Source organism: Acanthisitta chloris, unplaced genomic scaffold (genome assembly GCF_000695815.1).
Source record: "Acanthisitta chloris isolate BGI_N310 unplaced genomic scaffold, ASM69581v1 scaffold3238, whole genome shotgun sequence".
Classification (NCBI taxonomy): Eukaryota; Metazoa; Chordata; class Aves; order Passeriformes; family Acanthisittidae; genus Acanthisitta; species Acanthisitta chloris.
Genome location: NW_008688770.1, coordinates 28,837 through 43,392, shown reverse-complemented (window position 1 = coordinate 43,392; position 14,556 = coordinate 28,837). Strand labels below are relative to the sequence as shown.

General features: G+C 44.6%; 1 protein-coding gene across 1 annotated transcript in view; it reads left to right on the top strand.

Moving 5' to 3' along the window:
• LOC103808382 (Wilms tumor protein 1-interacting protein homolog) overlaps nt 1-14,556 on the top strand; it is a 52,079-nt gene that overhangs the window by 28,938 nt on the left and 8,585 nt on the right. Inside the window, exon 3 of the mRNA XM_009081163.1 lies at nt 1,714-1,781. Coding sequence (XP_009079411.1) covers nt 1,714-1,781 — 68 coding nt within the window. The remainder of the gene's footprint in view (nt 1-1,713; nt 1,782-14,556) is intronic.

Sequence of the window (14,556 nt, the reverse complement as noted above, 5' to 3'; positions counted from 1 at the left end):
CCTGTCTTCCTTCCATTCCATGTGCTTTACCCTTCACTGGAGAGGTTTAAAAACTGCTTGCATAAGCATGAGGGAAGATCTAGGGGAGGTTGCTCCTGCATCAGTTGAGAGAGGCCCCATGACCCCCTGACTGCTGTCCCAACTCCATGCCTTGTTTGGTGGATGGACCGGTTTTATCCAAGACTCTCAGAGAAGAGTGCATTGCCCATGCCACCAGGCTCCTGGTCCCCTCCAGAGCTACCAGGCAGCTGGAAAGACAAACAAGAGCTGACTCCACCTACCAGCAGTATGGAGACAGCAGCCCGTGAGATCGACAGCCCAAGAATGTGCACACAATAGAAGCATTTCCCTCGGCCACGACAGTAAAACCACCAGACAACCACATGCAGCATGTGATTTCCCAAAAGCATCAGCCCAGATCCCAACTTCTTTGTGCCACACAGTTTCCCAGGATCGGATCACAGTGGCAACGTGTAAAAGGCACTTTCGAGCACTGAAAATTAATCTTATTTTCCTCAAGATTGTTTATGGAAACTGTGGAGAGCACTCCTGCTCCTCAGTGCTGGCCAGCTGGCTCAGCCCTCCGGCCCGCGGAGTCAAGCCCTCCACGAAGGTCGGTGGTGTTTATGGTGGAGTTTCTCTGCCTGGGGAGGAGACGTCCAGGCCTATCCCGTGAAGCGAAGCTTCGGCAGTGATCTAGGAGGGGTTGTCTGTTGACCTGCCTCTTGCCCTCTTCTTCACTCTGTGCCACTACTAGCAGCAGCTGGTACGCAACGCAGGGCAGGCCCCATGCCATCTGCCCGCCAGGGCTGCAAAGGGTTGTGAGAGCACCCACATGCTTGGGAGCTTTTGCAGAGTAGGGATAAGGTGAGTCAGGATCAGTGCGGTTTCCTGTCTCCCTCTCTGGTTTTATACTGGCTAAACGGTGTTTCAACTGAGCAGCTCTGGTGTGAGACAGCTTTGATCTGCTGTATCTAAAAGCTGGTTGGGCTTGGTGGTTCTTGAATTCCTGGTTTTAATCCTTTTTGTTGGGACTTTCTGGAGTCTGCTGAGTATTTCTTAGCTGCAAAGGGAGCCATTAGTTAACGACCATCACAAGCTTCGTCAATAGAGTTCCTCAAGTGCTAGTGAAATAGCAAATGTCAAAACTTGAATACAAAATCTCGTTTTCAGTGCTATTTTCCTGCCCCTCCCTCCATCATGTGTGCCTTGTACTGCTTTAGTGTCTCGTGAGCTGTTGTGACATTGATTTTCAATGTTTTTAGGGGTGCCAGGAACATCCGTGTTAAGTATCCCTTGTTTGGTCCCTGGAGACAAACATGTTGCTGCTGTTGGTAGCAGTGGATGTATGCCTGCTGGGATCTTACCTGCCAAGAAAATTGTCTCAATTTGCAAAGGAGCTTTTCCCCCAAATCATTCTGGGGTTTAGATTTCACGTTTTCCAGGAACTGGTATCAGCTGGGTTCCGTAACCTGCACTTAGAGATAACATTTGGTTGATACCTAAGGTAAGGTATGGTACCTGATTTGGTAAGGCAGGATATAGAGCCAAGAGCCTAACCCTCACCTATGTCTCCAGATGGACCTCTAGGGAGGAGAGGGGCTAGGAACTGACCAACCCCACAGACAGGTGCAGCAGGGTGTGCTCTTCACATCCTGAACAACTGGGTTTGGGTATGGAGCACAGAATTCTGATGGTTCTGTATTTTAACAGGGAGAAGACTACGAGGGAAAGCATTCTACAATGTCAATGGCAAGGTGTACTGTGAAGAAGACTTCCTAGTAAGTAAGATTTCAGGCTTTTTTTTTAATTGCTAAACAAAAATGTTCTTTTCTATTGGCTTGTTTGCTTTGAGAGGTGGTTTGATGGTGTGGGTCCTCCTGCCAGTGGTGGAATTGGGAAACATTTACCACTGACTCCACCACGGCAGGATCAGGCTCTTGGTTTGAAGTGGTGGCTGTAAAACCAAGTACATAACGGTCCATAAGCCATCACAAAGTGTAAATTATGAGAATAAACACGGGAGCAGCTCAAGCCTGGGACTTGAATTGCAGCCACAGAGCCTGCCAAGCTCGAGCTCGAAGTCAAACATCTGGGGAATACCAATCATAACAGGAGGGAGACGTTCCTGACGGGAGCGTCATCGCCACGCACAATGTGGCTTTGTTGCGGGCGCAGTTCAATCGCTGCTCTGCTCGCAGTGCTGTGGGGCCACGTCCTGAATAGCTGTAAACTCTCCACCACGGAGGGGCAACTTGTGTTCTCTCCATGCACACAGAGCAGTTGCAAATGCATTTACTCCGATACAGGCTAAGTCATGAAAAGAAAAATGAAGCTTGTTGCTGAGCTGTGTTGTTCCAAAAATAATCAGTGCAGTTAGGGGTGAGGGTTGTGCAGTGCACAGTGAAGGCTTTGGAAAGTAGCAGACCATTTGGAATTAAGATGAAGAGGTTGGCATGGCTGGGAATTGCAATTAGAGAGATTTGATGTATTTTAGCTTAGAGGATGATGAATTGGAGAACCAGTATGTTGAATTTATACCACCTTATTTATTGAAGTCCCATTAATTTAGGAGCTTGGGTCTTGCAGAATGACTTTCCATTTCTAATGAATATATAACCATGTTTTTTGCAAAGGAATTATTCAAAGTGTCTCCCGCAACAGAAATGTTACTGGCCGTTCAGAGTATGCAAATGCATTTCTCATCAATGCAATCCATAAAAATAATGAAAATGCTTAAAATATGAGCCGTATTTGCCTTCATGTGTTACACCTTTATTCACAGCCTACCTGTGAGCTGGAGCCTGTTGGCAAAAAAACTGAGTGTATTTTGTGCAGAAAATAAGTTTCTTGTTCTAATTGTGTTACTTTTTTACTTGCATTCAGGAGAGACAATTATTTTTTCTCCCTTGCCTTTTTCAGCTCTTCCTGCAGGAGCACGGGGAGAGGGAGGAGAGGTGGAGTGTGAGAGGGAGGGGCTCAAACCTTTGAGATGTTTAATTTGAACTGTGTTGGAATGTACTTTCCCCATGATCAAAACCTTTCATCCAGACTTAATGACATGATTGTTGTTATTAGCTTGTAATTTCAGCCTAAACACAAGAATTTTAAATCTAAAAATCTTAATCTTTTGGAGAACATTCAGTTTTCATGGGGTGGGGGAGGAACCTCTGTAGCTGCTAGACACATTCTGTTCCCAGGAAAACTGAGATTAAGGACCTGATAGGAATAAACTTTCTGCAAGTTAGGGAACTGTTGGGACATTTAAGGCACAGATTTCAAAGCCTAAACCCCCCACAGGTGTGTCTCAGCAGATTCCCCAGTAGCACAGAGGGGTGGAAGAGGAGCAGACCAAGGGACTCACTGCTGTGTAAATCAGCAAAAGAAATCAAATTCTGACATTGCCCCTGCTCATGTTCAGCTGCTTCTCAGAAATTGATTGCATCTTCTCTCAGCTCCCCTGAGCAAATGTCATAGCAAGAACACTAGGAATTGTCTTGTTTCACTAATGAAATAAACCTACTTTGCCTATTTTAGAGTTCTTTGAACGGAGGAAGCTCAAAGCTTTTCTCAGAGTTGCAAGGAAAAGGCTGCAAAGTAGCAATTAAAAAGGAAATTATTTTAACCACTTCATCTTCCCAGGTCTTGATCCTGACCACTTGGAAACCCCAATCCTCTCTAAAAGGAGGTATTTTCAGTCCAAAGCAGATAGCCAAATGCTTTTTTCTGTATAACTGAGAATTTCAGTCTCTACCATGACTCCAAATCTAACTGCAACATTTTTGCAGGACATCATGATTCCCTGCTGACAGTAGGGAGTGGGATGTTAGGGACATTAAGACAGTGGGCAAAGAAAAATTTGAGAATGTAAACAGAAACAGTCTGCCTACATTATAATTGTATTTCTGCTAAGAAAATGCTGCCTGCTGTTGGTGTCCTTGCTCTTTCATGGCTTTTGTTCGTCTGGGAATTGATCAAGAGAATTAGATGCTCTGTAGGTTTGTGAGCCTGGTCACAGCTCTGTGGAGTTGCAGCCCCACAGCTGTGACCAGGTTATATCTAGTATGACTCAAGCATAATGGGAATTAGAAAGCAGGGCAGCTTCAGAAAATCTGGGCAGGAGGTACAGTGCTGTGACCCTGGGGTCACTGGGGAAATCCATGTAATCACCCCAGCATTGGAGGGGCCTGTGTGTGTACATGGTTGGGTTTGCCACAGCTGCATGATCCTCCCATGGATTCCCAGGGTCATATGCGAGGAGTCGATGTTTCATCGCTCACAGTCCCACCAAAGCAGCAATGGTCTGAATGTGGCCCTCATTTGCTCTCCCAGCAAGAGGCATCCTGATGGGAAGCAGCTGGCTTGCAAATGTAACTGGGGAGCAGGGATGGTAGTGGGCTGGAGCCTCTGTGGTACCTGTCCCCTTCCCACCCTCAGCAGGCAGCAGGGAGGGCTGTGGTTCTTGCAGAGCTCTGTCCAGCCCCACTGCTGCCTCTGTGTATCCCTCTAATTTGCTGCAGGTGCTTCTTCCCTGTCACCCCTGGCATCACCCCGGGGGTGTCCTGCAGGCCAGGCCAGGCAGGATGCAGGGACTTTGGGGCTGCAGTAAGTAGCACATGAACAACGATGGGCAGAAAAGCTGAACTGGTTCTTGCTGTGAACCAATGTAGGAATTTTTGGGAAGAAAGGATATTATTTATGGGTTTCTTCCTATTGTAGCTGTTAGAAATGTCTAACATCCTACAGATGTCAGTATTTAATTTCTCCTGCAGTACTGCTGTTTGCTGTGGCAGATCAGCTCCCGCCGGAGCAGTCTCCAGAGCTGTAGTTGATGGCTCATATGCAATACCTGGTTCTGTAACTCCCACTCAAGACAGGTCAGTTCTTTCTCTCAATCAAAGGCAGCACATAGAATTCACTGCAGTATTGTGTATGGGCTTTAAAGCCAAGACCTTGAGAAAAGCCATTTTCCAATCCCTTCAAGCGTTCGGTACTTGTCAGAGCAGGACTCACCCTGCTTGGCTGAAGTGCCCCTTCGAGGTTCAATGCAGCATTGGTACCAGCTGCTCCAGGTGAGGCTCTCTCACCCCAGAGGCAGTGACAGCTCAGCTGTGCAATCCTGTGTGGGTCACATTTTAATAGACCACAGTGGTCACTTAAAGCACAGTGTGCGCCCAAGAGCTTTGGCTCCCAAGTGTTTACCAAAAATCAGTCCATAAAAGTGTGACGTGTTGCTGCTAGCATCAAGCATCAGCCATGAGGCTGTCCAAGGCACAGGTACACCCAGCACAGCCCCTGGCCATAGCCACAAGGTGCATTCCTCTAGCAAATGGTTTTCCCACATTTGCTCTCAGTGTGGGCACAGGTCATCTGTCTCTGAACCAGGTGGCTTATTTTGCTCATTCCTTCCACGGAAGAAGTGTTAGGAGTTTTCAGACCCACTTGTGGAGCTGTAGGTGGGGAAAGGATGCCACAGTCATCCTCACGGCAACAGTGCTGGGAATGGATGGGTGAGGGTGGGAATCCCCTACACCTGGAGGACATGGCACACCTCTGCCTTCTGGGGTTATTTTGTCAGCCTCCTGCTTCCAGCCCTGAGGAGCTGCATTAGCTGCACATTCTCTCAGTGCTTAAACCCAAGCCATATTGGCTAAATGCAGTGAATGAATCAGATTAAAAAAAACCCAATAAATCCAGGGATAATTCCACTTGTGCCTAAGCATGGCACCAGAGATTGCCTAATCTGTGCCATTTCCAGTAGGATACTGCATGTTACTGAGTGTGAGGAGCAAAAAGAACAAAATAAAACCCTCAGACCTTACATTTCTTCACTTTAGCTCCAGGGAAGATCCAGTTACTCCTTTACAGGCCACCTTAAGGTAGCAAGTCTGGCAATACCCAAGTCTTGCCCCAGCCCTGTTAGGATAGTTATTTCATGAAAGGAAATAGAACAAATGACAGTTTAATCCTTTCCTGAAAGCTCTTCGGACACAGATGGCTAACTAGCCATAACAGAGACACTGTTCCTCGTGAAGTGAACAAAAAATAAATGCCTTACTGTATAATAAATAATCCCAGTCAGATGTTCCAGAGTCATTTTGTTGATAAATTGCTGCATAATCATGGGTGAAGGAAAAATAGCTCAATAATTTTAATTTGTCTTTCCTTTTCAATGCTTAAATATCATGTATAGAAATTTAAAAGAAATTAATGTTTTTCTTGGCAAAAAAGACTTTAAAAATGTCACCAAAGCAGTCTGAATCTTAGATCTATTATCTATCTTTTTTTTCTTCTCCTTTTTCCCCCCTTTTTGATGGGCTTTTCCTTTTTCTCTTGAGGTAATGAACATTATTGAGTGGGGGTCCAGTAGAGGTTAAGAAATGAGAGAATTTCCCTCGAGGGAGGAGATGAGAGGGAAAATGAACCTCGTGACAGATGTTAGTTACATTGCTTAATGCACTACTGGAAGACACTCAGATGCTCTGGAAATAACCTATTACAGACACCACAAGCTGCAGTGCATAGCATTAAGGTCATCCGAAACTTCCCCTTTTAAGATTTTCTCTTTCATTGTCATATAACTTTGCCAAATTTAATCATTTAGGCTGAACTTCTTTATGCTAGGTTTTTGCCTCTGGCTAACTTTGCTGTCATTAGTTGTTGAAAGTTTCATCTAAAGCTGTTCATCCATTTCAGCGAGTAAGACTGGAGGAACTTTGCCCATAAATCCTCAAAGAGAAAGGCTCTAAAAACTTCGTTTTGCACATATCAACCAGCAAGAGAGGCTCCAGAAGCCTTTGGGTGTCCCCTTTCTGCCCTCCCTGGCCTGGAGGGTGACCAACCCCTGTGAGAGCTGTGGGCTGCTGCATCATCCTTCCCTGCCCTCCTTCCCTTCTGCCAGAGAGAGGTAAGGGCCATGGCAGAAGGAGGGCAAGCAGCTCACAGCCCCAACAGAGCCATGCCTTGCAGCCATGCAGCCTGCCTCTCAAGCCTTCCTTCTCCTCTTCATCCAGGCTACTGGAGCTTTGGATCCTCCTCTCCCTGACAGCAGTGACTGGTCTCTCCTCTTTGCTCTGCAGCTGCCTCTGCAACACAACAGTTGGCTACTGAGAACATACAGGGCGTTGTCTTATATCCACAACTGTAAAACTCTCAATGATTTTAGAAATGCAGAAGGATCAGGGTGTGCAAGACTAGTAGGGAATTGGGAAATGGAAATGATCAGCCTTTCATGGGGGAAGGGACAGGATATCAGCAGCAAACTAGCTGAGTGATTGACAGTTCCTGAGAGCTGGGCTTGCACCTCATCTCCTGGAGCACCAAACACAACAAGACCCATACCCTAACTTGGGCCCCTGGGCATGGCTGCAATGTAAATATTAATACTAATGAGGCTTTTCTTCTCAGTTTGTGCACATGCTGTTTTCCAAGCCTGGCAGTGTGGGAAATGGCCTGTCCCACTTGCTGCGGCCCTAGGAAGATAGTTTTTATTTAGTGTAATGGAAGCTGGTGTCAGCTGGAGTCAGAGGTTTGATTCTCCATCTCAGCAAGTATAAATGTTCAGAGGTTCCCTTGGGAGGTGAGCCCTGGGACTGCTGCATTAGCCAGAGAGCCAATTGCTGCTCAGGGAGACTCAGAAAAAAATAGACTCGGTTGAAAAGGTGAATGATTGAAGTTGCAGCTTGTGTCTATTTCATATCTGATGGGAATCACAGAGCAAATGGAGTTCTAGATAATCGGGAGGATGTTGTGTTTAGGAGACTTACTGTTAAAATCCATACTCAGAGAACAGACGGACACGGATGTTTATTTATGTCGCTTACAGAATGATGGAATCAAAACTTGGAAAGGGATTTTCTGCGGTATTCCTGATGTACAGAAGCATAAGGAAGTCAATGAGTGTGTTTAAGGTGCTTATGGCTGTAGATTGGGACAGGAGGTGCTTTCAAGTTCCAGAGACATCATGAATGCTGAGCGTTGCTGTGCTCCCAGATACTGTCACTGGAAACAAAGGCAAACAGTTTATAGGTGTTACTGTAATCAGTGCACAAGGGAGTGCGGTTCATGTTGCTGCTTGTGTGTCTGATCCAACCCCTCCCTGCCAAAAAAATTTGAATACTTTCCTTCCTGAGATTTTCCTAAGTTCATAGTGTGCCAGTACTCCTGGCTTTATTGTATATAAGAGTTTGACAGTAGTGATGATTAATTGGGGCATTCTGAACTGAAGCGTTGGGTCAGACCTATAGATGGGCTTAAAATTCACGTTTCAAAATATCTAGGGATAGTCAAATATTGATTTGCCTCTGCACTTTGGACTTGAATGTGAATCAGCATGAAAAGTGTGTAGAGCTAACAGTTAGGGCTCACCTCTCATTGCAACACAATCCCGTAGTGCTGGATTTTGTATCAAGAAGTTACAAGTCCATTGAAGCTGGTGGCAGCAGTCCCATTGACTTCAGGGGGGTCTGGATTTTCTCCCAGGAATTCATCCCAGAGGACAAATTTTTGAAGCTGAGGCCCATGTAAAAATGTTGGCACTGAGGCTGAGAAGCTGAGGGTAAAGGCTGTGAGCACAGCCTGGCAGGTCTGCTCAGGAAACAAAACTGGGGTTTGCCACAGGAAACCAACTGCAGCCCAGAAAAGTCTCTCAAGTTTGTAAAAGAATACACAGGCAGTACCTAGGCCCAGGTGATCATGTAGGTCAACACAATGTGATGTGTGTGAGTGTGTCAGTGTGTCAGTGAGGTCTGTGTTCACTAAAAGGCCACTCAGCATTTCCTGAACTGGGTTGCAAATTGTTAAATGTGTGATAGGAATCACTCCCTGGGCCATGGCAAAAGAGACAGGGAAAGACAAAGATTTTTTTTTTTAGAGATGTATCACTATTGACTAGCTTTTGCAGCTATCCCGTGTTACACTTGCTAGTGGCATGTTTAAAAGAGGGTGTGAGCGTGTCCAGTTGGTTTCATGCCAGACAGTCATTCCCCTCTTTCCTCTTGAGATGGTGATGCAAAAATCAGACTATCCCATTTTTCTTAACATTGCATTGGAAAGTAAATTACAATAACTGAAGCACACTTAAAAGAACTAGAGCTCTTTCTAATTACACCTAACTCCTGCCAAACACTTCTATGCAGACAGCATTAATTCTTTTCTATGGCAGAGTTAGGAAAAACTCCTGTGAGAAAGTGGCCTGTTTCCACCTCGGTGTTAGTTGCAGCTATGTTTTAACCTGAAATCTCTCAACAACTGTTTTGAATAAAATCCAGATAATTTTTTTTTCCATGAAGATAGGTTCTTCTGTAGACAGTTTCTTTGGCCGTGTACATAGTCAGTGGGGGCAGTGACTGAATATCCCACAGCAAGAGTATAGCACTGTGCAGTGTGAACTGCTGTATAGTGTGAATCAGGTTAATAAATCTTGGGCTGTATGATAAGAGTTAAAGTTGTTGCTTCAGGTTTTTTTTTGATGATTGTCACTGCAAAGCTTCCACAGGAGTTTGTTTAAGGAAGGTCTAGGTAAGAAATTCATTATTGGCACTTAATCAGACAGAAAGTAGCCCCAGTGAGTGCTCACACATGGTCTGTCTGGGTTCTGTAGGAGGTAAATAGCAGCTCCTTTCTCAGAGGCTATAAAATGCCTGACTGCTAGAGGCAGGTAGCTACCCCTGAACTCCTGGGTTTTGGCAGAGTTTTGTGCATGGCCAGACCAGCTGTTACTTCTGTGCAGAATGTGAAGTCCTTCCTTGCCCTACCCTGGTTCTTCAAACATAACAAAGCAGACAGGCAGAAGCAAGAAGACAAGCTACTGTGTAGTGTTTCCTCACTGGCAGCAAGACACTGCTGAAGCAACAGGATATATGAAAGTTCTGGACTATTTTGCTTTAGTTCATCTCTGCCATGAGGCTGCCCTATCTTTGAGCCTGAGAAGGCCCCATTTTATCCAGTTCATTTTAATCATTGCATTTAAATATGCGTGTAAAAAAGCAACAACAAAACCCCGTCTGCATGAAACCAAATTTGATATTTTCTCCCTCTCTTAATGTGATCCCATGAATTTCTTGCATTGTTGTGTCCCATGTACTAAGGGTCCCATGCAGAGAGCAAACAATACAGCAGTGAGAAGACAGATGCTCTGCTAATGGGAAACCAAGGCGAAGAGAGTCTGTGAGGGATTACAGGCAGCCTGGGGTTGGAATACATTATTAGCATAGCACCCAATTCAGAAATTAGTTTTCAGAATTAAATGCCTGAAGCATTTTGGCAAAAACTCCTTATCATCCCTCTCAAAAGCTCTTATTGCATAAAAGAGTAGGAATCTCAGGTCTAGGCTGAGCAGTCATGTTCGGTGACTTCGCAGTGCTGCAGCAGTGATTGTAGATTTTACAGCTTCATACCATTACCGGGGCAGCAGCTGCCACACCTACTGAAATGTAACCCACTTGGGCTGCTTGCACAAACCTTTAGCAGGTTTTGAACGTCCTCATCAAAGAAGAAAATGGGCCTGAATGAGATTCCAGGGTCTGTTTCCAGGAGGAAGGTTTTGTTTTGTTGAGTGCATAACAGCAGGGAAGTGCACCAGCCCCTCCTTGGGCACGGTCAGGCATGCGAAGGAGAAGCAGAGACATGCCTTTTCAAAGATCTGACATTGCCTGAGGTAGAAAGTTTGGGTCCTGAAGCCTTTTTCAGGCATGCGATTTTCTGAATGTTTTTGCTTTTGAAAATCTTGATGAGAACATCAAACTTTCAAGGACTCTGGTAGACAACCAAGATTTGCTGCAGGACTGAGGGCAGGCAGGAGAAATTGTTTCTCATAGTACTTGGTGGGATTATCCTCCATGCATAATTGTTCATTATATGCTCAAAATTCATTGTTAATTTCTTTTAGATATATTGCACATTAGACAGAAGAGTTATAAACCCCAAGATTATCACAGGAGGACACTAACAGGCCTAAATATTCAGGACAGAAGGGGACTTGTTTTCCTCTTACATTGAAACAAAGACTCTTGGACAGGATCATTAGAGATTTTTTTTTCCTGTTTGATAATCAAAGTATATTGGACAGCAAACAAAAGAAAAGTTCAGCCAGCCAAGTTTTCTACTTTATTTTTACTCTTCTATTCTAACATAATTAACATATTTCTCAAGGTTTATTCAGTTTCCCAGAGTCTTATTTTATATAAGTATCATTGGGGAGCTTGATTACAAAGTCTTGATTAGTGCACATAAAGTGAGATTTTATTATCCTGAGGGAGAAGTAAAGGACAAGGTAAATATGAGAGAAAACAGTTGAGGCCAAACTAAGAAATCAGGAAAAATAATACGCCAGCTCTTCACCTTGCACTTGTTTTCTCTGCATCCTGGTGTAACTAGCATTGTAGTCCTGAGTCACAAGAGGGAGAGTAGAGGGTAACATTTCAGCTTTGAATTTCAGAGCTGTTCTTTTTATAACAACATCTTTCAGTGTTTTATATATGCCTAATGAATATTAAGGAAAGTTCAAAATTGCACTTCATATTTGTTGTGGATACAGTGTCTGTAGAATTGTGAGCATTCCCATCTAGTTTGAGATTGGTCTGTATTTACATCACCTACTGCTCTGCCAACAAAATGCTTTTTTTTTTTCAAGAAGAACCTGGCACATGTGAAACTCTTACAGAGTAAGGCTAGAATTGAGCCCTGCACTGCTTACACCCCAAATGAAATTGCCTGTATGAATATCATGTGTACAGGAAACAGCTGTGATTTGGCTTCTCTGCGAGGGTATTCCCTATCAGCCTGTGTTGCATCACTGTTTCACCTCAGTCTGTGCTTCATGTCTCCAGATTATAAGGGTGGGCTGGTGTGCTCAGAAGTATTTTTTCCCCCTCCAACAATGTCAGTAATAAAAAGGGCTACAAGTCTGTGGAGTATAATTCTCTTCTCCTGCAGTTACCTAGTTCACAAGCCGTGGGGAACCAATGCTCCTCCCACCCAGCCATGCTGGGAAACCACCACCAAGGAGGCTCTCGGTGTGCTGAGAGACAATAGAGAGGCCATTCTGCCTTGTCTGAAGTCTGGAGCAAATCACAGCTTCTCTCTTGTTGTGCATACAAGATTTGTGAAGGTTATTAATAATCAAGTGCTTCAAAGACAGAGGTTGACAGTTTTAATTAGTATTTTAAGACTTTGTGAGCTCTGCTTCTGAAATGGAAAACTTAGCACAGCAGCCCTGTTTGAACACTCCAAATTAATAACAAACAGTGCAAAGCAGAAGTTGACAGGTGAGCTCCAAAAATGTGGAGAAAATCATTTATTGTTTGCCTTTAAACAGCAGTGTCCACAGAACTGCCATCCTGTAGGAAATGGTGCTGCTGGGATCTGAGACCGTCATTCTTTTCCAGTCCAAATCAGGCCTTCATTTTGTGTGGGCTCATTGCTGTGATCAGGACAGAGAAGAGTGAGGTGGTAAAGGACAGCTCCCTGAGCCCATGAAATATTTTATCACTGCTATTAGATGTACTGCCATTTTGGAAGTCTTCTTAATTGGGTAATCCAGTTCTGGATGTGTTTGACTAATAACAATTCTCTTGTTGAAAACAAATCATGGTTTTAATTTAATAGGGTTAGTCATGTAAAGAGTGATTTTGTGTCAGCGAAGCCGCTCCTTCTGACAAACAGTGCAATATATAACAATCTAGTTAGCAATAAATGACATTAGTCTGACCACTATGCCATTCTGTTCCTGGGGAATCATGTTCCCTCTTAATCAATAGCTGGGTGAATGCTCCTTTGCATTCCTTATCAAATGACAGCCAGATGGTAGTAGTAAATTCATTCCGGCGGGATTTTAGAATTAGCTGGGTTTGTACTATTGTTAATCCTCTGCTGTCTGCGCCACCAGGACCTGCCCACCTGTTCCAGTAACCCTGGAGTTCACAGCCCAAGGAAGCAGTCTAGCCAGAGGGTTATTCTGCCACAGGGCAGCCAAGGAGCATCCCAAGCAGTGAGGCCTTTTTTCTGCACCTGCAAGAAGAAGGAAAAAGCAAAAAAAGAGTAGCATCCTGCAGAAATATCCACCTAGGACTGCCCTGCTCTGTGCTTGTTCCTCAACAGCCTGGGCTCTTCTGATAAGTTTCAAACTTTCTTAAGACTGCATGAGTTGTGGTCATAGTAGTAGGACATAGTAAATTTGGGGCCATGACAGCTGTCATACCATTATTTACTGACTTCTGGACCCATCCAAGTGTCTACAAGACCTTTTCCTTCATAATCACTTCGTTGTGTAGCAACAATAATTTTGTCTCCAACCTATTGATCTAACATAACATGTAATTCCCTCATGCCAATAAAAAGGAAAACATATGGCAGCTCTAGACTGGGAATCACTGGCTTTTGAAGTGAGGGGACAGTTAATCCCCACTAAACCAAGGGGGGGAATGGAGCAAGCTGTAAGCTCTGTTGGGCTGGGGCTCAGTGGATGTATTAGATGCCTGAGCCAATTAACCTGTATTTTGAGAGAAGTGGCTTTTGAGTGGCTTGCACTCATCCTCCCCTTCCTCGTCTTTTACCTTGTGCAGCTATAGTACATTTCAGGTGAAATAAACATCACTGTGCTGTGCCAGACATATAACTGGGCACCCCTTGCCTTTAGTAGGACAGAGTGCACTCTGCTTCTGTGGGGCTGCATACAGTGAGGGTAAAGTTCAGCCACTGCAAACATCAGTTTCAGAGTTACATGGCTGGAGTTCTTCTGCCTCTTGCTTGTAGGGTGGTGGTTTGCTCGGTCAGTCATCTGGCCTGATGACCTGGGTAATTTTGCAATACTTCTAAACACAGGGCTAAAGACAGACTTTGGCATCTGAAACAGGATCTGCTTTGGGGACACAAGTACAAAGTTAAGGTCAGAAACACTTGGGCAGGGAACACAGAGCTTTGGTCCTAAGTGGGCAAAGTATCTCCCAGCAGCTGTGTCCTCGACACCAAACGAGCTCTGCTGCCAGGTCTGCCCAGCCTTCCCAGTTCCCACTGCAGGCTGGGCTTTGTAGCATCTTTCTGAGGTACCTTACTGCTGCCCACATTGTGCAGAGCCCAAGCTCCTATGAATGGACTTCTAGATTCTTCCCTGTGTGAAAGGTTTCAGCTAAATCCTCCTTGGGCCTGTCTTCATTTTTTCTAGCTTGCATATAGCACTGGGTGAAATGTAGGTTCAAAGTCTGAGGTCAGTAGGCTTCTGGTCACTAGTTTGAGCAGGATTTGGGAGGTAGTAAGTCCTATGTTATTTAAAACAGCTATGAGGAGTTAATTCAAGTTAATTTCCACACATCAAACACAAACTCTCCAGAATTGAAGAGTAAAAATCAAACTTACAAAAATATTGTTACATTGGGCGTCTTAGTGGAAGTGTTGTAGTGGATCAGAAGGCCAAACTGGTATCTGAGCATGCTGCAAGAGCCAGGCAAAGTCGCTGTCTCCTAAACCTGTGTGTAGTTTGCTGTGATATACAGCATAGGCTGGAAAACAGCATAGTATTCACCTAAAAGGTATTTCTTGTGGCTAGAGGAGTGGTTACTA